The 20,402-nt window shown below is 43.8% G+C and overlaps 2 protein-coding genes across 2 annotated transcripts; one reads left to right on the top strand and one right to left on the bottom strand.

Annotated features, from left to right (window-relative positions):
- The first annotated feature begins 2,594 nt into the window (after positions 1 to 2,594).
- Positions 2,595 to 17,676, top strand: snrnp200 (small nuclear ribonucleoprotein 200 (U5)). Its single transcript, XM_082553323.1, has 44 exons — positions 2,595 to 4,108; positions 4,327 to 4,490; positions 5,379 to 5,550; positions 5,640 to 5,832; positions 5,929 to 5,984; positions 6,066 to 6,164; positions 6,273 to 6,425; positions 6,516 to 6,615; positions 6,703 to 6,839; positions 6,920 to 6,997; positions 7,116 to 7,289; positions 7,422 to 7,559; positions 7,645 to 7,800; positions 7,892 to 8,062; positions 8,149 to 8,342; positions 8,445 to 8,568; positions 9,368 to 9,517; positions 9,618 to 9,860; positions 9,955 to 10,143; positions 10,238 to 10,435; positions 10,527 to 10,679; positions 10,763 to 10,843; positions 11,007 to 11,090; positions 11,238 to 11,344; positions 11,428 to 11,546; positions 11,635 to 11,789; positions 11,989 to 12,178; positions 12,269 to 12,442; positions 12,570 to 12,730; positions 12,845 to 13,072; positions 13,182 to 13,373; positions 13,497 to 13,675; positions 13,779 to 13,930; positions 14,052 to 14,160; positions 14,272 to 14,380; positions 14,459 to 14,648; positions 14,735 to 14,899; positions 15,004 to 15,125; positions 15,225 to 15,368; positions 16,098 to 16,274; positions 16,365 to 16,525; positions 16,641 to 16,722; positions 16,816 to 16,908; positions 16,990 to 17,676. Exons 1-44 carry the CDS (start codon positions 4,064 to 4,066, stop codon positions 17,137 to 17,139), a joined length of 6,411 nt encoding a protein of 2,136 aa, XP_082409449.1. The 5' UTR covers positions 2,595 to 4,063; the 3' UTR covers positions 17,140 to 17,676.
- On the bottom strand, positions 17,661 to 20,393 carry ciao1 (cytosolic iron-sulfur assembly component 1). The gene is made up of 7 exons (XM_082553324.1): positions 19,970 to 20,393; positions 19,713 to 19,861; positions 19,509 to 19,620; positions 19,332 to 19,420; positions 19,036 to 19,237; positions 18,881 to 18,947; positions 17,661 to 18,106 (listed from the first exon to the last, which is right to left on the bottom strand). Exons 1-7 carry the CDS (start codon positions 20,106 to 20,108, stop codon positions 17,872 to 17,874), a joined length of 993 nt encoding a protein of 330 aa, XP_082409450.1. The 5' UTR covers positions 20,109 to 20,393; the 3' UTR covers positions 17,661 to 17,871.
- Between the last annotated feature and the right edge of the window lie 9 nt (positions 20,394 to 20,402).

Raw genomic sequence — 20,402 nt, 5'->3', positions numbered from 1 at the left:
GAAGATAATGTACATGGGGGAAATAATTATTTGATCCTCACTTGAAATTGTAAGTTTGCTCATATGAACAGTCTCTAATTTTTATTGTAGCTCCGTTTTCAATTTTTTTAGATGAGAAGTATAGACACAAATCCCAAATCAAACATGGACTTATCCATTGTGAAATTGTTCACAAACTTGCTCTCTGATGGATGCATAAGGGGCAAGTCAGGGTTCAGTATCTTGCCCAAGGATGCTTTGACATGCAGACTGGAGGAGCCAGGGAATCGATCCTGCAGTTGACCTGCTCTAATTCCTGAACCACAGCCACCCTCACCTGCCCCCTATTTGTGGAGCTACCCGCTAACACACAGGACTAGAGATGTCCCAATCCTGGATCTATAATGTATGTAATCTATAATGTTTAAAGAAACATTTTAGTGAAAGCAAAGACTGATATGAATCACATTTTTTAATAATTTCTTTTTCCCTATTTTGTGCCAGGGATACAAAGAAGTTTTCATTTAATAAAACTGCCTGGTCTATTTAAAAGTCTGTCGGTTCCTTGTCACGCTGTCACTGAACACTTAGCCACTGCCAAACTGATGTGACTAAACAAATAAACATCAGCCAGTGCCACAGGAAAGTGTCTCATCTGCAGATTGGTCTACAGCTAAGTTTGGCTGGTATAGTGATTCCACAGATAACTTTATGCAGAGATTCAGCATGAAAAGGGAGTGCAGAATTATTAGGCAAGTTGTATTTTTGAGGAATAATGTTATTATTGAACAACAACCATGTTCTCAATGAACCCAAAAAACTTAGTAATATCAAAGCTGAATGTTTTTGGAAATAGTTTTTAGTTTTAGCTATTTTAGGGGGATATCTGTGTGTGCAGGTGACTATTACTGTGCATAATTATTAGGCAACTTAACAAAAAACAAATATATACCCATTTCAATTATTTATTTTTACCAGTGAAACCAATATAACATCTCCACATTCACAAATATACATTTCTGACATTCAAAAACAAAACAAAAACAAATCAGCGACCAATATAGCCACCTTTCTTTGCAAGGACACTCAAAAGCCTGCCATCCATGGATTCTGTCGGTGTTTTGATCTGTTCACCATCAACATTGCGTGCAGCAGCAACCACAGCCTCCCAGACACTGTTCAGAGAGGTGTACTGTTTTCCCTCGCAAATCTCACATTTGATGATGGACCACAGGTTCTCAATGGGGTCCAGATCAGGTGAACAAGGTGGCCATGTCATTAGTTTTTCTTCTTTTATACCCTTTCTTGCCAGCCACGCTGTGGAGTACTTGGACGCGTGTGATGGAGCATTGTCCTGCATGAAAATCATGTTTTTCTTGAAGGATGCAGACTTCTTCCTGTACCACTGCTTGAAGAAGGTGTCTTCCAGAAACTGGCAGTAGGACTGGGAGTTGAGCTTGACTCCATCCTCAACCCGAAAAGGCCCCACAAGCTCATCTTTGATGATACCAGCCCAAACCAGTACTCCACCTCCACCTTGCTGGTGTCTGAGTCAGACTGGAGCTCTCTGCCCTTTACCAATCCAGCCACGGGCCCACCCATCTGGCCCATCAAGACTCACTCTCATTTCATCAGTCCATAAAACCTTAGAAAAACCAGTCTTGAGATATTTCTTGGCCCAGTCTTGACGTTTCAGCTTGTGTGTCTTGTTCAGTGGTGGTCGTCTTTCAGCCTTTCTTACCTTGGCCATGTCTCTGAGTATTGCACACCTTGTGCTTTTGGGCACTCCAGTGATGTTGCAGCTCTGAAATATGACCAAACTGGTGGCAAGTGGCATCTTGGCAGCTGCACGCTTGACTTTTCTCAGTTCATGGGCAGTTATTTTGCGCCTTGGTTTTTCCACACGTTTCTTGCGACCCTGTTGACTATTTTGAATGAAATGCTTGATTGTTCGATGATCACGCTTCAGAAGCTTTGCAGTTTTGAGACTGCTGCATCCCTCTGCAAGATATCTCACTATTTTTGACTTTTCTGAGCCTGTCAAGTCCTTCTTTTGACCCATTTTGCCAAAGGAAAGGACGTTGCCTAATAATTATGCACACCTGATATAGGGTGTTGATGTCATTAGACCACACCCCTTCTCATTACAGAGATGCACATCACCTAATATGCTTAATTGGTAGTAGGCTTTCGAGCCAATACAGCTTGGAGTAAGACAACATGCATGAAGAGGATGATGTAGACAAAATACTCATTTGCCTAATAATTCTGCACTCCCTGTACAGTAGTATGGTATTTATCAATGGGCTATCACATTAAGTAGTACTATACTGTGCAAGTGGTGGTACAGATGTCTACTATGGTAAATCAGTATCTGATACACAATAGCAGTAATAATAATAATAATTACTAGTAGTTTTAGTAGTGATAGTGAGAAGGACATTATTTTAGTAGTATTAACACTACATGACTCTTATGAAATGATTCCAGTTTTACAGGATGTAAGCATGATAGACAATATAATGAAGTTAGCGCAAAAAGTGTGTTTGTCTCTTTGTTGTTAAAATGAGTCTTAGCAATAAGTCTTATATCAATAGAAGGCCTGTTTATTTCTCCTTAAATGGTGTCACATTTGCAAGGAAAATGTATTTGTGGGTTGAGGATCAGAGTTGAGCATGTGGGTTCCACCCATGAAAAACTTGCCAAATCATCTCCGCCAGTGCCAAACAATGTACTCTGTTGTGGGATGGTGTCTCATTCTTCAACCAGCATTTGTTGCAAGTTAGGCATTTGTGGTTGTGTTGGTCATTTTGGCATGAAGAGAGCACCCAAAGCTGATCCCACAAGTGTTCAATGGGGCTGATCTCAGGACTGCAGGCAGGCCATTCCATCCTTTCCACTCCCAAATTCTCGAGGCAATCTCTGATAATGGCAAGGGTTGTCATCTTGGAGTTTGATCCCAGACTGTGGAGATATACTGGTTACGTAATCTCATCTTAATATCTCTATGATGATTGCCTTTATGATGATAGGTCTGTTACGCTATCCTGCAGAAATGAGCATAGCAGTCACTTTAAATCTATGAAGTGGCACTGGCAGAATCTGGACTCATCGCTGAACAGAACATTCCTGCACGTGTCGCTGACATCAGCGCAAACAGGCCTAATGGTGAAGGGCAGTCATGGGATCCTCCCGGCAGCACTATGAGACCAGAGATTGCCTGTCTTCTGATTTTCTGAGTAAAGTGCTGTCGGCCATATTCTCCTGCAAACCATGACGGCAAATCTAAAGAATAGCGCCAACAGTTCCTAAGTGCTACAACAAAATTGTCTTGTGCCGTCGTCTTCTTCAGATGCCCACTTCTTTGCCTGTTTCTGACATCCTCCATTATATGGAACTTTTCCTTCAATTTGGAGATGGTACAAGAACTCACTCCAGATAATGCTACAACTAGGACACCAGCTTAAAGTTGCCCTATGGCACAGGCCCTATCCAGATCAGTCAAATGTGCCATGCTTGGAGCAGACACCAACTGAAACTGACTGCTGTAACAGGGTCCATGCTCACAGGTGGTGCTAATCAGCGTCTGACTGTCAACACCTGATTCTGGGGTACCAGATGCTAAAGCTAAAAAAGCGAAAGAAAGAAAGAAAGAAAGAAAGAAAGAAAGAAAGAAAGAAAGAAAGAAAGAAAAAAGCTGTTAGCAGAGGAGATTTGGCAAGTTTACATAAGTTTATATACCTATGAATACACCAAACAATAGGACATCGAAACGAAATAAACTTAGCCTGCAGGGGGCGCTGCTCCTTTGCCTCGCTGATCCTGCGCTGACCTTTGACAGCGGAAGAGGAAGAGCGCGGCTTGTTGTGCGCTCGTGTTAGCGGTGCTATTGTAACGTATGGGAAACGCATTTTGTTGTATGAAACTCGGACTTTTCAAAAACTGGCTAATGCTACAAGTTTAATCAGTGCACTCATGTTCACAGCGTCTCTTTAAGCAGGCAGAGTGAGGTCGACTCTGTGGATAATAACAGTCAGTTAGCCGTTTCACAAAGTGCGCTAAAACCTGAGGGAAAACCAGCACCATGGCGGATGTTACTGCTCGAAGCTTGCAGTACGAGTACAAAGCGGTGAGTGTATTTAGAGTGAGACAAAAAAATAAAAACAAAATCAGAGGCAGCGGTCGATATTCTGTAAAGTTATCAGGAAAGGTGTTTGGATTGTACTGTTTTTAATTGATATTTCTCCTTGTTTAGCTAGCCGTAGTGCTAACTAGCACTTACTTTAGCCTGTTGCAGCGCAGACTGATGTGTCTCATAATCACACTGTTTTTATGCCGAACTCTTAGAACTCTAACTTGGTGCTTCAAGCCGATCGCTCTCTGATCGACCGCACCCGGAGAGATGAGCCCACCGGTGAGGTGCTGTCCTTGGTCGGGAAGCTGGAGGGGACCAAGATGGGTGACAAGGCCCAGAGGACCAAACCTCAGAGGCTGGAGGAGAGACGAGAAAAGTCAGTGCATACAGCTACATATATTGTTCATGTGAAGTTAAAGCAATACATAATTTATATACACTACCGGCCACTTTGAAGTTCCTTTTCCCATTGTCATTAATGCAAATGTGCAATAGCTAATTACATGCCAGCATTTAAGCAATAAGGCATAGTCAACCTGCATATCAGAATGAAGAAGAAAGGTGGGGTGACTTTGAACATGTCTGAGTATGCAGAAAAGCATCTCTGAATGCACAACATATATGGATGGTATTGTTTGGGATAAACAACATGAAAGCAAGACTGCTGATGGTCTAATAGTGTAGGGAATCTTTTTGTTTAAGTATCCCATTATAATTGCAGTGTACCTTAATCTGACAGCTGTTTATAGCAGGATAACGCACTATGTCACAAAGCTCAAATAGTCTTAAACTGGTTTCTTAAACATGTCAGTCCAATAGAGCACCTCTGGGATGTGGAGGAACAGGAGATTTGCATTATGGATGATGTATAGTTGTCCAATCTGCAGCTACTGTGCGATGCTGTCATGTCAGTGTGGCCCCAACTCTCTGAGAAATATTGGCTTTAACTTGTTGAATCTATAGTTTGAAGGCAAAACTGGTTGATTTAAAACAAAACAAAACAATCCGGTATTAAAAATCACTTCATTAGTTCCACGTGACAACTTAATTTTGAAAAACTGAAAATAAAAGCATGGGGAAGAATAGCTGTCAAGTTTGATGTGTCTTCAAGGCCATTCTCAAGAAAAAAGAGAAAAAGTGAACATATGTGACATGCCTTGGAAGATGTTTGCCACTCAAATGGCCAAACATGGCTCTGCTGTTAACATATGATCTTTTTTTTTTTTGTTAATCTTTTTTTTAAATTATTATTATTTTTATCCAGGAGAAGAAAAAGAGATGAAGACAGACACGACATTAACAAAATGAAGGGCTTTACCCTTCTATCTGAAGGCATTGATGAGATGGTGGGCATTGTGTACAAACCAAAAACCAAAGAGACCAGAGAAACATATGAAGTGTTACTGAGCTTCATCCATGCTGCTTTGGGAGATCAGGTCAGCGAACGCCACAACTGCTTTCTTGAAATATTCTATTTCTGTTACATCTTGCGTGTTTTACTCACTATCTCATTACATTTTTACAGCCGCGTGATATTCTCTGTGGAGCAGCTGATGAAGTTCTGGCTGTGCTCAAGAATGACAAAATGAGGGACAAAGAGAGGCGACGGGAAGTAGAGCAGCTTCTCGGACCTGCTGATGACACGCGCTACCACGTCTTAGTCAATCTGGGCAAAAAGATCACAGACTACGGGGGGGACAAAGACTTGCAGAATATGGGTAAGCACGTTCAAAGTAACTGTGAAATGAAAACTGTACAAGATCCATCAGTTTTCCCTAAAAATATTCATTATGTGCGGTATTTTCTATCCACAGATGACAACATTGACGAGACATATGGTGTCAATGTTCAGTTTGAATCTGATGAGGAGGTGAGGCTTGCGGCTCTTAAGATTTACAGCTGAGCACATTGATGAGTTTGTGTCACTGACTTTTCCTGTCTTAACATACAGGAAGTTGATGAAGACCAGTATGGCGAGGTACGAGATGAACACTCAGATGAAGACAGTGAAGGAGTGGAGGCAGCTGTGGATTCCACTCTCTCAGCTAATGTAAGTTTCCATTAATGGCATTACTGTATTAAGCCCATGTTTGTATTTAGTCTTTGTGAGATATTGCAACTATGCTGCACAGTAACTAATAAATTACCTTTCACTTAGCTCGGTGGTGCGGGTGACGTGATGACAGTGAAGAAGAAAGATTTACATCCTCGAGACATCGACGCCTTTTGGCTCCAGCGTCAGCTCAGCCGGTTCTACGATGACGCCATTGTCTCACAAAAAAAGGCAGATGAGGTCTTAGAAATCCTCAAGGTAGGTTTGTGACGTTCCCTGTGCTTTTGTTTGTTTAGAGCAGGTAAGTTTGTATTTGTCAACATCATTCTTTCGTCTCTTATTTTACAGACCGCCAGTGACGACAGAGAATGTGAAAACCAGCTGGTGTTGCTGCTCGGCTTCAACACCTTTGATTTCATTAAAATCCTGCGTCAGCATCGTCGCATGAGTAAGTCTGCTTTGTTGAGTGAAACTGTTACAGAGCTAATGTCTTTGAAAATGTACTGATTTCTTTCTCTTCCCCCTTGACACACAGTCCAGTACTGTACCATGCTGGCAAGTGCTCAGAGTGAGGCAGAAAAGGAGCGCATCATAGGAAAGATGGAGTCTGATCAGGAGCTGTCAAAGATTCTCTACCAGCTGCAAGAGACGGAGAAGGAGGATATTATTCGAGTAAGGAGGCTTGATTGTGAGATTATGTGAACTCTTTGTGAGTCTCAGTTTGTCACATTATTTATTTTTGTGTCCTTTAGGAAGAGCGGTCTCGCAGAGAGAGAGTGAGGAAGTCCCGTGTTGATGACTTGGAAGCAATGGACATAGACCATGGAGAGGTATATAACACTTTCAGTATATTAAGTACAAATCATCCTGTCAGGAACATTACTTGTTGTCAGTTTTCTTTTAGACATTTCTAAACGGCATAGGAAAATTGTCCTTTCTGTCCTACAGTCAGTGGCCCCTCGACAGCTGCTAGACCTTGACGACCTGACTTTCAGTCAGGGGAGCCATTTCATGGCCAACAAGCGTTGCCAGCTGCCAGATGGCTCTTTTCGTAAACAGCGCAAGGGCTATGAAGAAGTCCACGTACCTGCCCTCAAACCTAAACCCTTTGCTGAAGATGAGGTTTGTCAGTTATGTTTCTTCATGGGAGCATTTTAATTGTCCAACTGAGCAGCAGCTGAGGAAAAATAATAGTAATAAGTAGCATATAACTGTGTTAGGATCCTACAGTCAGCACTGTTTTTGTGTCATCAGGTACTTGTTCCCATTGAGAAGTTGCCCAAGTATGCCCAGGCTGGATTTGAAGGCTTTAAAACCCTGAATCGCATTCAGAGCAAGCTGTTCAAGACCACCATGGAGACAGATGAGAACCTGCTAGTCTGTGCTCCAACGGTGAGCACGCTTTGTTAAAGCCAAAAGTGTGTCAGTACTTTGCCCCAGCTGGATTTTGTCTAATGAGTTTGTGTTGTGCACACAGGGAGCCGGTAAGACCAATGTCGCCCTGATGGCAATGCTGAGAGAAATTGGAAAGCACATCAACATTGATGGAACAATTAATGTGGACGACTTCAAAATCATCTACATAGCCCCCATGCGCTCTCTAGTACAGGAGATGGTGGGAAGTTTTAGTAAGGTGAGCCTTGTCTGTCCTGCGCGGCTTTCTTTGCATACTTGACCATCATCAGGGAGCACAAATCTGAAAACCTTTTCCATCCTTTTCCCAGCGTTTGGCAAGTTATGGCATCATAGTGTCCGAGCTGACGGGAGACCACCAGCTCTGTAAAGAGGAGATTAATGCCACTCAGATCATTGTCTGCACTCCAGAGAAATGGGACATCATCACTCGTAAAGGTGGTGAACGTACCTACACCCAGCTAGTGCGCCTCATTATCATAGTAAGTGAACAGTTTTGTCACTAAAAAGAGCAAATGTGCTAGTTGACTTGACTTTTAATGATGAACAATTTAATGTGGGTGTTCAGGATGAAATCCATCTGCTGCACGATGACCGTGGACCTGTGCTGGAATCTTTGGTGGCGAGGACCATCCGCAACGTGGAGCTGACCCAGGAGGATGTGCGTCTGCTGGGCCTCAGCGCCACACTGCCAAACTATGAAGACGTGGCTACCTGCCTGCGTGTCGATCCTGCCAAAGGGCTCTTCTACTTTGACAACAGGTGTGGTGCTTAAGCAAAAAAAAAGTTTTTATGATGATTTCTATGAACAGCTGTTTGTTTTCTCTTCCTTATTGCTTATTACTGTACCGCTTTTCTCTGTAGTTTCCGTCCCGTGCCCCTGGAGCAGACTTATGTTGGTATCACCGAGAAGAAGGCCATCAAGCGTTTCCAGATCATGAATGAGATTGTCTATGAAAAGATAATGGAGCATGCTGGAAAGAACCAAGTGAGTCCTGTTTGACTTGTTCTTCCAAAGTGATATAATTCGGTGACCTGAATTAGCCAAGCGTCATCTCAGATGTGTCTGCTAAAATATGTTTTACTGCCAACTGAGCTTTGTAAATGCTACTGACCTCATTTTAATTAGACACCTCTTTATTTTTTTCCTATTCATTTATTTATTTTTGCTGGATAAGCACAAACTTAGATTTTTGAAACTGGGGACTCCTAACACTGTCTTCTCAGTCACAGTCTGCACTTCGCCTCTATCGTATAAACCTCTTCTGCAAGAAAACCACAACTCCTGTTTTTGTTTTTTATCATTTTTGCCCTCCAGTGAAAAACAAGACATTTGACATTGTGCTGCTTTCATTGTTGTTACTATGTGGCTTATGTTATAAATTGATCCCACACTCATGTTTCCATATCCATGCATTTTACATCTGCCCTAAAAAGCGACAGTTCACTCACTGTTAAGTGATCAGTATATCAAGATAAAGGAAAGAGGTGAAGCCCAACAAAATATCAAGAGGAAGTAGATTTCCATAGATAAACCTGCAGGTTACTACTCTCTGTAACTCTCCTCTCTGGCTCCCAGAGGTGGAGGGTCGAGGTCCCTCTAAACCCGGGCCTCCTTTCAGCCCTGTGTCCACACAGACCTTTCCAGTGTGTAGGTGCTCTTGTGTGTTTACACACAGGGAACTCACAGGTTTTGAATGCAACTTCTTACTTCAGTGTTGTTTCTCTAAAAAATCTACAGCACTGCGTTACCAAATCTGAAAGCCTTACTTTTTTCCTCCCATCAGGTTCTAGTGTTTGTCCATTCCAGGAAGGAGACAGGGAAAACTGCCAGGGCCATAAGGGACATGTGCCTGGAGAAGGACACTCTGGGTCTTTTCCTCCGAGAGGGTTCTGCATCTACTGAAGTGTTGAGAACTGAGGCGGAGCAGTGCAAGGTGAGCAAATGTCATTAACTGGAAACGTTTTTTTAAAACTCTTGTGTGGTAAATGCTTTTAATACCAGAACTGAGTGCTAAATTTAACCTTCTTATGCAGAACCTAGAGCTGAAGGATTTGCTCCCATACGGCTTTGCAATCCACCACGCTGGTATGACCAGAGTCGACCGTACGCTGGTGGAGGATTTGTTTGCCGATCGACATATCCAGGTTCTGGTGTCTACAGCTACTTTGGCTTGGGGTGTCAATCTGCCTGCACATACTGTCATCATCAAAGGGACCCAAGTGTACAGCCCAGAGAAAGGCAGATGGACTGAACTGGGTGCCCTGGACATTTTACAGGTCAGCCCATCCTTTCTTGTTATCAAACATAGTAACGGCTGCTTTAGTTTGCAGCTTCACTAACTCTATTTATCGAAAATGTGTTTGATTCCAGATGCTTGGTCGAGCTGGCCGTCCTCAGTATGACACCAAAGGAGAGGGAATCCTGATCACGTCTCACGGAGAGCTGCAGTATTATCTGTCCCTGCTGAACCAGCAGCTGCCCATTGAGAGTCAGATGGTGGGCAAGCTGGCTGACATGCTCAATGCAGAGATAGTACTGGGAAATGTGCAGAATGTAAAGGTGAGTGTCCTGAAATGTACATGTAGCTATTTAAGACAGAAGGATCTAATTTTCCTCATTGCTTTAAGTTTCAATTTCTCAAATTTGTTATTAGGATGCTGTGAACTGGCTTGGCTACACGTATCTCTATGTGCGCATGCTTCGCAACCCCACCCTGTATGGTGTTTCTCACGACGACCGGAGTACAGACCCCCTGCTGGAGAGGCGCAGGATGGACTTGGTGCACACAGCAGCCAACATCCTGGACAAGAACAGTCTCATCAAATATGACAAGAGGACCGGCAGCTTCCAGGTATGCACATCTCAGCTGAGTGTTGGTCGTTTTATTCTTGGTTGTAGATATACTGATTAGAAGCTTCACTTTTTTGTCTCTTCACCCAAAGGTTACAGACCTGGGCCGCATTGCCAGTCACTTCTACATCACCCACGACTCAATCCAAACCTACAACCAGCTGCTGAAACCGACGCTCAGCGAGATCGAACTCTTCCGAGTGTTCTCACTGTCCTCAGAGTTCAGGAACATCACAGTGAGAGAGGTATGCTGACCCCCCACACAGCAACGATGGTTTAAATATTAGATCTAAAATGAAGAAAAGCAACATACAGCTTTATCTTGTAGGAAGAAAAACTGGAGCTTCAAAAGTTACTGGAAAGAGTTCCTATCCCTGTGAAGGAAAGCATTGAGGAGCCCAGTGCGAAGGTAAAGACAACCAGTGATGGTGTTTATGAAACGCAAAATATGATCTGCTTGGTTTCCAGAAAATGCACACTGTGCTTTTATAAAGAGAAACATTACTTAACATTTGGAGTGGTTTGCAAATTGCAGTAAATAATATTTCGTGTGCTTTGTGTTCTCATTTCAGATCAACGTGCTGCTCCAGGCATACATCTCTCAGCTGAAGCTCGAAGGCTTTGCTCTCATGGCTGATATGGTGTATGTAACACAGGTACAGAAACGGCGTACTTCCGTTATTGATTTACTTTTCCATGTTTCCCTATATGCTTATTTAAAATTTTTATTTCATTTTAGCTTGAAGGAAAAGTCCCAGGCTTGATATAATTCATAGAAATTTCCTTGTATATTCTTCCTGCAGAGTGCTGGGCGATTGATGCGGGCCATATTTGAGATTGTGCTAAGCAGAGGCTGGGCTCAGCTCACAGACAAGACCTTGAATCTCTGCAAGATGATCGATAAGAGAATGTAAGCTCTTTCTTCACTCCTAGATTAACACTGCCTTTGCTTGGTCAAAGCTACAGGCATCTGATACTCTGTCCTCTGTGCAGGTGGCAGTCCATGTCTCCTCTGCGTCAGTTCAAGAAGCTGCCAGAGGAAGTGATCAAGAAGATTGAGAAGAAAAACTTCCCATTTGAGCGACTCTACGACCTGAACCACAACGAGATTGGTGAGTTTCCTTCCTCTGTGTTACGGTTTCTGAATTTTTTCCTCAGCCTGGAGAGTAATTAAAAACCTCCTGGATGTTTGGTTTCTAGGTGAACTGATCCGAATGCCAAAGATGGGGAAGACTATTCACAAATATGTCCACCAGTTCCCCAAGCTGGACTTGGCCGTTCATGTGCAGCCCATCACTCGCTCCACACTCAAAGTGGAGCTTACAGTCACACCCGACTTCCAGTGGGATGACAAGGTCAGGACTTAGATCTATAATGGGATGCTAATCAGACAGTTTTTCCAATACTGTTGTACTCCGGGGGGGGGGCAAAATCAGGGTATTGGTCCCAGTATGTTGACTGCACCCTTAATCCCTGAAAAAAATGATCAGCCCAGAGAACACACTGAACTCTCTTTTTTCTATACTCCTGACTTACTTTCGTTTTCCTGTTTAGATTCACGGGTCGTCTGAGGCTTTCTGGATCCTTGTTGAGGACGTGGACAGTGAGGTCATCCTCCACCATGAGTATTTCCTCCTCAAAGCCAAGTACGCCCAGGACGAGCATCTTGTGACTTTCTTTGTCCCGGTGTTCGAGCCTCTTCCACCGCAGTACTTCATCCGTGTGGTCTCAGACCGCTGGCTGTGTAAGTGCTTTGATTAAAAAGTGTCATAGCTTCACATCACAATCATGTCAGCATTTTAATTCATGTTTGTTTCTTTTGTTTTTCCCCAAGCCTGCGAGACTCAACTCCCAGTATCTTTCCGTCACCTTATCCTACCAGAGAAGTACCCCCCACCCACTGAGCTGCTGGACCTGCAGCCTCTTCCTGTCACTGCCCTCAGGAACTCTGCCTTTGAGGCGCTCTACCAGAACAAGTTCCCCTTCTTCAACCCCATTCAGACACAAGGTAGAGACTACATGCTGTTCTCCTTAATCCAATTTCATCGTCATTTAAAAGTTGCTTCCCCGTTAGGAACAGTGGTCTGTTTTCACAAAATTTTCTTCACTCATTTTTTTTACTTTTACTCCCGCAGTCTTCAATGCTGTGTACAACAGTGATGATAACGTGTTTGTGGGAGCTCCCACCGGCAGTGGAAAGACCATCTGTGCAGAGTTTGCCATTCTGAGAATGCTGCTGCACAATGCAGAAGGTCGCTGTGTCTACATCACCCCAATGGAAGCACTGGCTGAACAGGTCTGAATTAAATTAGATTTTGGAGCGCACCTATGAAAACTGGCAAACTGTTTTTCTTCCAGCTTGATTCTGTTAGATCTAAAACTGACATGAGTGTGGTTATCCTTGTCTCAGGTGTTTATTGACTGGCACCAGAAGTTCCAGGACATCCTGGACAAGAAAGTTGTGTTGCTGACAGGAGAGACTAGTACTGATCTGAAGCTCCTGGGAAAAGGTGACATTATTATCAGTACCCCTGATAAATGGGACATCCTGTCTCGTCGTTGGAAGCAGAGGAAGAACGTCCAGAACGTCAGCCTTTTCATTGTGGATGAGACGCACCTTATCGGAGGCGAAAATGGAGTAAGAACAGAATACTACTTGCTTGTGTGTGTGTGTGTGTGTGTGTGTGTGTGTGTGTGTGTGTGTGTGTGTGTGTGTTGTGTTAATGGATTTTGTTTCTTGTCATCAGCCTGTGTTGGAGGTCATCTGCTCCAGGATGAGATACATCTCTTCCCAGATTGAGCGTCCCATCCGTATCGTGGCCCTCAGCTCATCTTTGTCCAACGCCAAAGATGTGGCCCACTGGCTGGGCTGCAGCACCACAGCCACATTCAACTTCCATCCCAATGTCAGACCCGTGCCTCTGGAGCTGCACATCCAGGTCTGTAAACAGCATGTTAGTCAACAAAAAGAGAAATGTATTTCTTAAATTGATCAGTGCTCACAGCCAAGAAAGTACCTGTCAGGTTTCTGATTGGCTGTCAATCTTTTACTGTTTTTCTAGGGTTTCAATGTGAGTCATACTCAGACTCGCCTGCTGTCCATGGCGAAGCCGGTCTATCACGCCATCATGAAGCACTCTCCCTCGAAGCCAGCCGTGGTTTTCGTCCCATCCCGCAGGCAGACTCGCCTCACAGCGATTGACATTCTCACTTTCTGTGCTGCTGATGTGGTTCCTCAGAGGTCAGTCAGCACGTCGAGATTTTCACCTTAGACAAATTCATGGAAATGATGCCAGCATCACATCTTCACACTGTGGTCAAAGAGTAAATGTCTGTCTCTGCAGGTTCCTGCATTGTGCTGAGAAAGACCTGGCTCCATTCCTGGAGAAAATAAATGATTCTACTCTGAAAGAGACTCTGGCCAACGGCGTGGGATACTTGCACGAGGGCCTCTCTGCAACTGAACGCAGAATAGTGGAGCAGCTCTTCAACTCAGGTATGACTCACTTCTGCTGCACTTTGTGCTGGACAGGTAGGTGGTTTTTAGAAAAGGGGAAAAAACAAAATTGAGACTAATTTTTTATTCATTTTTTCCTTCTCTTCTTCTGCTTTGACAGGTGCTGTTCAGGTCGTCGTGTCCTCTCGTTCACTGTGCTGGGGCATCAACATCTCAGCACACCTTGTCATCGTCATGGACACCCAGTACTACAATGGCAAAATTCACGCGTAAGGCATCTTCTGTTTATACTGGCTTTTTTTTTTGTTATATGAAACATATTTAATGAAGGTTAGTATGTACTCTGCTGGTGATATTGACTTTTTGCTTTCTTCTATCAGATATGTGGATTATCCCATATATGATGTCCTCCAGATGGTGGGCAAGGCAAACAGGCCAATGCTGGATGATGAGGGGCGCTGTGTAATCATGTGTCAAGGCTCTAAGAAGGTAGACAGACCTCAGTCACTTCTGGCTTTGAAACAATGACTGTACAACAGAACAAACCACTTTGTTTTTTCTTGATAGGATTTCTTCAAGAAGTTCCTGTACGAGCCGCTGCCGGTGGAGTCTCACTTGGATCATTGTCTCCACGACCATTTCAATGCTGAGATCGTCACCAAGACAATAGAGAACAAGCAGGATGCTGTCGACTACCTGACATGGACATTCCTTTACCGCCGTATGACCCAGAACCCCAACTACTACAACCTGCAAGGTGAGTCCCGTCCTTCAAAGGGAATAACCGACTTATACTTCGGATGTTGGGACCATGTTGAGCTGTGGCTTCTGTCCTCCTGACAGGCATGTCACATCGCCACCTGTCTGACCACCTGTCTGAGCTGGTGGAGAACACATTACACGACCTGGAGCAGTCCAAGTGCATCAGCATCGAGGATGAGCTGGATGTAGCACCACTCAATTTGGGCATGATTGCTGCCTACTATTACATCAACTACACCACCATCGGTTTGTGCTTGCACTTCCTGGATTTTTTGTATTTGTGTCATCATTCCTTCACGTATGTGTTCAACTCAAGCCTAACTGTGGTGCTTTGCTCTTGTGTCGTACAGAGCTCTTCAGCATGTCACTGAACGCCAAGACAAAGATCCGCGGCTTAATTGAGATCATCTCCAATGCTGCCGAGTATAAGAACATTCCCATCAGACACCACGAGGATGCACTTCTCCGACAGGTAAAGAAAGTGACGAGACTCAAAGAGAGCAGCATTAACACATCTGCAAAAAGACACCGAGATGAAATAACACACTTTTATGTGCTCTTTGCATTTCAGCTTGCACAGAAAGTGCCCCACAAGCTGAACAACCCGAAGTTCAATGACCCCCACGTGAAGACTAACCTGCTGCTGCAAGCCCATCTCTCCAGGATGCAGCTGAGCGCTGAGCTCCAGTCAGACACCGAGGAGATCCTCAGCAAGGTCCAGTTTTTTCTCTGTAAAGCCTAACAGTTATGTTTCTGGATTTTTATCCATCTATATGTTTTTGAACAAGCTATTACTTGCACAAAAAGCACACATATAAACAAAATGTGTCTTAAAAAGAATGAACAAAATCGCCAGACCAGTTACACACATCCAAAAAGACAACAAACAAACAAGGAAATGAGCAAGCTTCCATATTTGATACATAGGAAAGAAATTGCTGCCAGGTTTCAAAAAACAGTTAGGCTGATGTTTTAGTAAAACAGTTGTAAAACATACATGATGTCCTAAATCCACTGTACATGTGATGGAGGTGAGGAGTCCTCTTACTGTAGGATGAGCCTTCTTATCACATGAACAAAAGACGGCTTGTACCCTGTTCAGATTCACATTTCAAGGGCTTACACCAAAACATTGCTGTAATAGATTTTAGAAAGCATTTAAAAATTAGACAGGTAAATTTGTTAATTTTGGATTTGACTGAAATATATGACAAAGGCCCAAAAAGACTTTAGAATGATCCCATAGGGAGTGGGTTAGATCATGAGATCACTGTAAATCAGTGATTCCCAAAGTGAGTGCCGTGAGTGAAATTCAGTTTTAATTCATTTCAATTTTACTTACATAAACGCCAAATCACAACAGCAGTCGCCTCAAGATGCTTTATATTGGAAGGTATATTTGTACACTTAAAGAATATGTGTGTGTGTGTTGTCTTTTTTGTAGGCTGTCCGACTGATTCAGGCGTGCGTTGATGTGCTGTCCAGCAACGGTTGGCTGAGTCCTGCACTGGCTGCTATGGAGCTGGCTCAGATGGTCACTCAGGCCATGTGGTCCAAGGACTCGTACCTCAAACAGCTGCCATTCTTCACCTCAGAGCACATCAAGCGCTGCACAGAAAAGGTAAAATGATCCTAGGAAAGTCTGACTCTCACTTTAGTGTAGATGAATCTCATGCTGATTGAACGTGCTTCCGTTTCCTTTGCTCATAAGGGAGTGGAGAGCATCTTTGACATAATGGAAATGGAGGATGAAGACAGAAGCGCGTTGCTGCAGCTCTCGGATGCCCAGATGGCCGACGTGGCTCGCTTCTGTAACCGCTACCCCAACATCGAGCTGTCGTACGAAGTGGCAGAGAAGGACAGTGTCAAGAGGTACGTGTACAGTCTGGCAGCAGCACTTTTCGCTGCGTTTCCTGGAAATGAAAAATTACATTACAAAATTGCACAGATGGGTGGGAAATTGATCTCTTTCCATATTTATTCACAGTGGCAGTCCAGTTCTGGTTCAGGTTCAGCTGGAGAGAGAGGAGGAGGTAACGGGTCCAGTCATTGCACCGCTCTTTCCCCAGGTTAGTACTTTTCAAACATCTTCATGACGTATATATTTCTTTAATTTTCACCTTAATGACCAACTCTTGTGGAAATACTTGTCATTGTTATAGAAACGTGAGGAGGGCTGGTGGGTGGTGATCGGAGACCCCAAGTCTAACAGCCTGATCTCTATCAAGAGGCTGACTCTTCAGCAGAAAGCAAAGGTCAGTGAGTCATCTTGTAATAGCCAGAAATTATGTTTTAACCACCAGAGGCCTCACTTAGTTTATGTCCCTCCACCGCAGGTCAAGCTGGACTTTGTTGCCCCAGCGATGGGCATCCACAACTACACCTTGTACTTCATGAGTGACGCATATATGGGCTGTGACCAGGAGTACAAGTTCAGCATAGATGTAAAGGAGGCTGACAGTGATGGAGACAGCGACTCGGACTAATCAGAGACTTGATTATTTTCTTCAGCGGTTCTCTGACAGATTGGGATCAGTAGTTTTCTTTTTTTGCTGTAGATATCCAACCTGATTGACATTTCTTTACTTTGACTCTGCCATTACCATCTCTGCTCTTGTGAAAATAATGTTTGTTTTCAGTTGCTTCTTAGTTAAGTCCTCTAAATGATGCCAGTCCAAGAATATAGTGTACAGGATCTGTTTGTCCACATGTAGTACAGATACATGGCTACCCAAGCCCCAGTCTGTTTTCAGTATAAGAAGTTTAACACTTTGTACTTTTGTGTCAGTTTTGGGATCTGACAAAAATTTAATTGGCCATTGTGGATTAAAGAAACACATAAATCCTGGGGATGGTGCATCCTTAAACCAGGTAGGGTGTTTAAAAACAACTGTCCGGTTATATTTTGGATTGAAATCATTTTATTATGAAATTTAATCCTTGGACTGGTTGAAGTGTTTTACTATGATGTGCTGTCTGAAATGCTTTTGCAATAAAAAGGAGAGGAAACATTTTTCACTTTATTTTATAGTTAAACATGTTATTTCTATTAATTCTCAGTGGCGCTGCTACTCAAAGCACATGAAGCAGTATTCTCAGCATGGACACAGATGAGCGCTGATGTCAAGCAGAATCCTGATGAGCTATAAAATAATGATCTGTGGTGAATGCCGCAGAAAGTTCCCAATTTAACACACAACTATGCACTCCAGGGATGTTCATTCCTCTTCTTGGAACTTCCAAATGGCGATTTCTCCGTTATCGCTGCACGAAGCCAGGAATCCCGCCTCCTTTGGGTTCCAGGACACACAGTTAACATCTTGGTTGTGAGCTCTGGCCACCTGAGCAGCCAGTGAGAATACCGGCTCCTCGGGTTTGGCCGTCTCATCCTCCTTGAAAACTCGCACTGCGTCATCACCAGAGGCAGTTGCTAAAGCGCCAGTCAGCCGACACCTGCAGAAAGATTTGGGTTCACTGTGACGTCTAACAATGACAAATGCACATGGAGACCACATCTTTGGGATTTCTGGTGATCAATTAACCTCCACTTTATGTTTGCGCATAATTTCTGGACACAGAGCAACATATATTCCTCAAATGTAACCATACTGCATTGTTATGGAGAAATTACAAGTTGTGGAACAATTACCCCGTTGCTATTGCAAGTTGATCTTAAATGTGACGACCAGACTAAAGGTCAGTAAATTCAAGAACACATTCAGCTGAATTCTGTTTTCTTACACCCACCAATTCAAGTGCATAATCCTAACTACAGTTTTTGCCTCAAAAACTGCCATTAATCTGTAGCTACTGTACACAGATAGCAAAAGTTGGATCCATCCAAGTCTTTTTCTTATCTGGGTATGCTGCTGATTGTCAGGTGAGATGTGTGCTAATTTTTGTCTTATTGCACCCATCTGCTGGTAGCCCGCGTTTGTGAAAGGTTATAAAACATGTATGATCCTTTATATCTTTAGTCTGAAGGTGAAAACACAAATTGCCTCCACACCACATGAATGCCCCGTCCTTTAGCATACTATATATCTAGTTTAGAAGTTTATGAGAATGCATCAATTCGTTGGAAGATGTAATTACACACTAATAAATGTATATTTATCAGCACAATGGGGATTTTTTTTCCATTAAATGACTTCAAACAATGACTGATTGCACCTTTAATGATTGACTGAAGCATTCCTACAAGAGTCTATTACAAATTTGTCTTACCAGGAGACATCATACACCGCTCGTCCATGGTACCCAGACAGAGTGCAAACACACTTCCACGACAAATCTTAAACAGGAGACCAGAAAAAACATACACATTACTGTCGATATTTTTATTACCACATTGATTTATGATAAAACTAATGCTGACTCACCCTGTCCACTTTCAGCTGGATACTCTCTCCAGATCTTCACAGTGCGGTCATCGCTGCACGAAGCCAGCCTCTGACCATCTGCATCAAAACACAAACTCCACACTGTGGACGTGTGTCCCTGTAAGGTGGCCCGGCACTCCCAGTCATCATCCTCTTCTTTGTAAAGGCAAATGTTGTTGTCATAGCTGGCTGAGGCCAGGAGCTGTACAATCACACGGTGAGTGCAGGGTCACGTGGTGTTACAACAGGAGATGGAAAAAAAAACATTCATGTGGACAGATCCGAATGAGACCTACCTCCTTGGTCGGGTGCCAGACAACGTGCTTGACATCTTGCGTGTGAGAGTTCACAACTGTAACACATTCATACTCGTCTTCTTCATCCACTGCAGAGCAGGAAGAGACATGGTCAAGTTTAGAAACAGGCAATGGTGCAGATCAGTATGTGCAATTTAGGCGCTCTTTAACACAAACCTTCCCAAATCCAGACGCTCTTGTCTCGGCTACATGTGGCTAGAAGATTCCCTGAAGGGGCCCACGCCACGCACTTGGCCTCGTTTTCGTGTCCTTCCAGCACAGTCAAACTCTAGGAGACAAAGCGTGGGTAACAATCTGCAGAGATGCAGCATTTCTAAGGCATGCCATTTAACACACTGAACAGGAGACCTGTCATCTGACCTCAAAGTCATCGTTCTTCTTTTTCCAGATGCAAGTGGTAGCATCAAAGCTGGCAGAGGCCAGATAATTCCCACATGGAGACCAAGCCACTTTCCTCACAGTGCGCTGGTGTCCATCCTGCAACACGTTCTTACATATCCAGGAGTCACCTGAAAAATGAGAGCCAGGTAGAGGGGTGAAGGATGTCAACTACTGTACTATAATGCTTATGCGACTGAGGCTGGGGGTGTCTGTGGTTCAGTTCACGGAGAGCTCACCTTCTTTCCCCCATATCCGGATGGTCTTGTCGCCCCCACATGAGGCCAGAAGCGTCCCGTTGGGGCTCCAGCTGACGAACCAGCAGCGGGAGTCCGGGTGTGCGCTCAACCTCTGAACCAGGGACAGAGCCTCCGTCATGGTCGAATTGGGGAAATACTTCCGAGTCGTTGTCACTGACACTTAGCCGAGAAACGAGACAGGAAATGGCCCGAAACACCAAAAGCAGACAGAGAGCAGCAGCAGCACTACGTAAACCCTAAACCACAGTCAACACCCAGGGCACGGATACAAAGAATTGCCGTATCTGCGCTAAACACAGCCTGTAACTAGCACCAAACAACAAAGTGCATAAGTTCACAACATCAGCGGTGAACAAAATGCCGCCATCTTTGCTTATATAGTCCCCGCGCTGCATTGTGGGTTGCAGTTTCG

This window comes from Aulonocara stuartgranti (genome assembly GCF_965226115.1).
Source record: "Aulonocara stuartgranti genome assembly, chromosome: 12".
In the NCBI taxonomy this organism is placed as follows: domain Eukaryota; kingdom Metazoa; phylum Chordata; class Actinopteri; order Cichliformes; family Cichlidae; genus Aulonocara; species Aulonocara stuartgranti.
The sequence above is the reverse complement of the archived record's forward strand: the minus strand, read 5'-3'. Positions and strand labels throughout refer to the sequence as shown.

Coding starts and splice junctions, on each gene's coding strand:
- ciao1 (XM_082553324.1), bottom strand. CDS start 20,108: ATGACGGAGGCTCTGTCCCTGGTTCAGAGGTTGAGCGCACACCCGGAC. Junction 19,862..19,969: donor CCGGATATGGGGGAAAGAAG/GTGAGCTCTCCG, acceptor CTCATTTTTCAG/GTGACTCCTGGATATGTAAG. Junction 19,238..19,331: donor TCTGGCACCCGACCAAGGAG/GTAGGTCTCATT, acceptor GTGATTGTACAG/CTCCTGGCCTCAGCCAGCTA.
- snrnp200 (XM_082553323.1), top strand. CDS start 4,064: ATGGCGGATGTTACTGCTCGAAGCTTGCAGTACGAGTACAAAGCG. Junction 4,491..5,378: donor CTGGAGGAGAGACGAGAAAA/GTCAGTGCATAC, acceptor ATTTTTATCCAG/GAGAAGAAAAAGAGATGAAG. Junction 13,931..14,051: donor GGAGCAGCTCTTCAACTCAG/GTATGACTCACT, acceptor CTGCTTTGACAG/GTGCTGTTCAGGTCGTCGTG.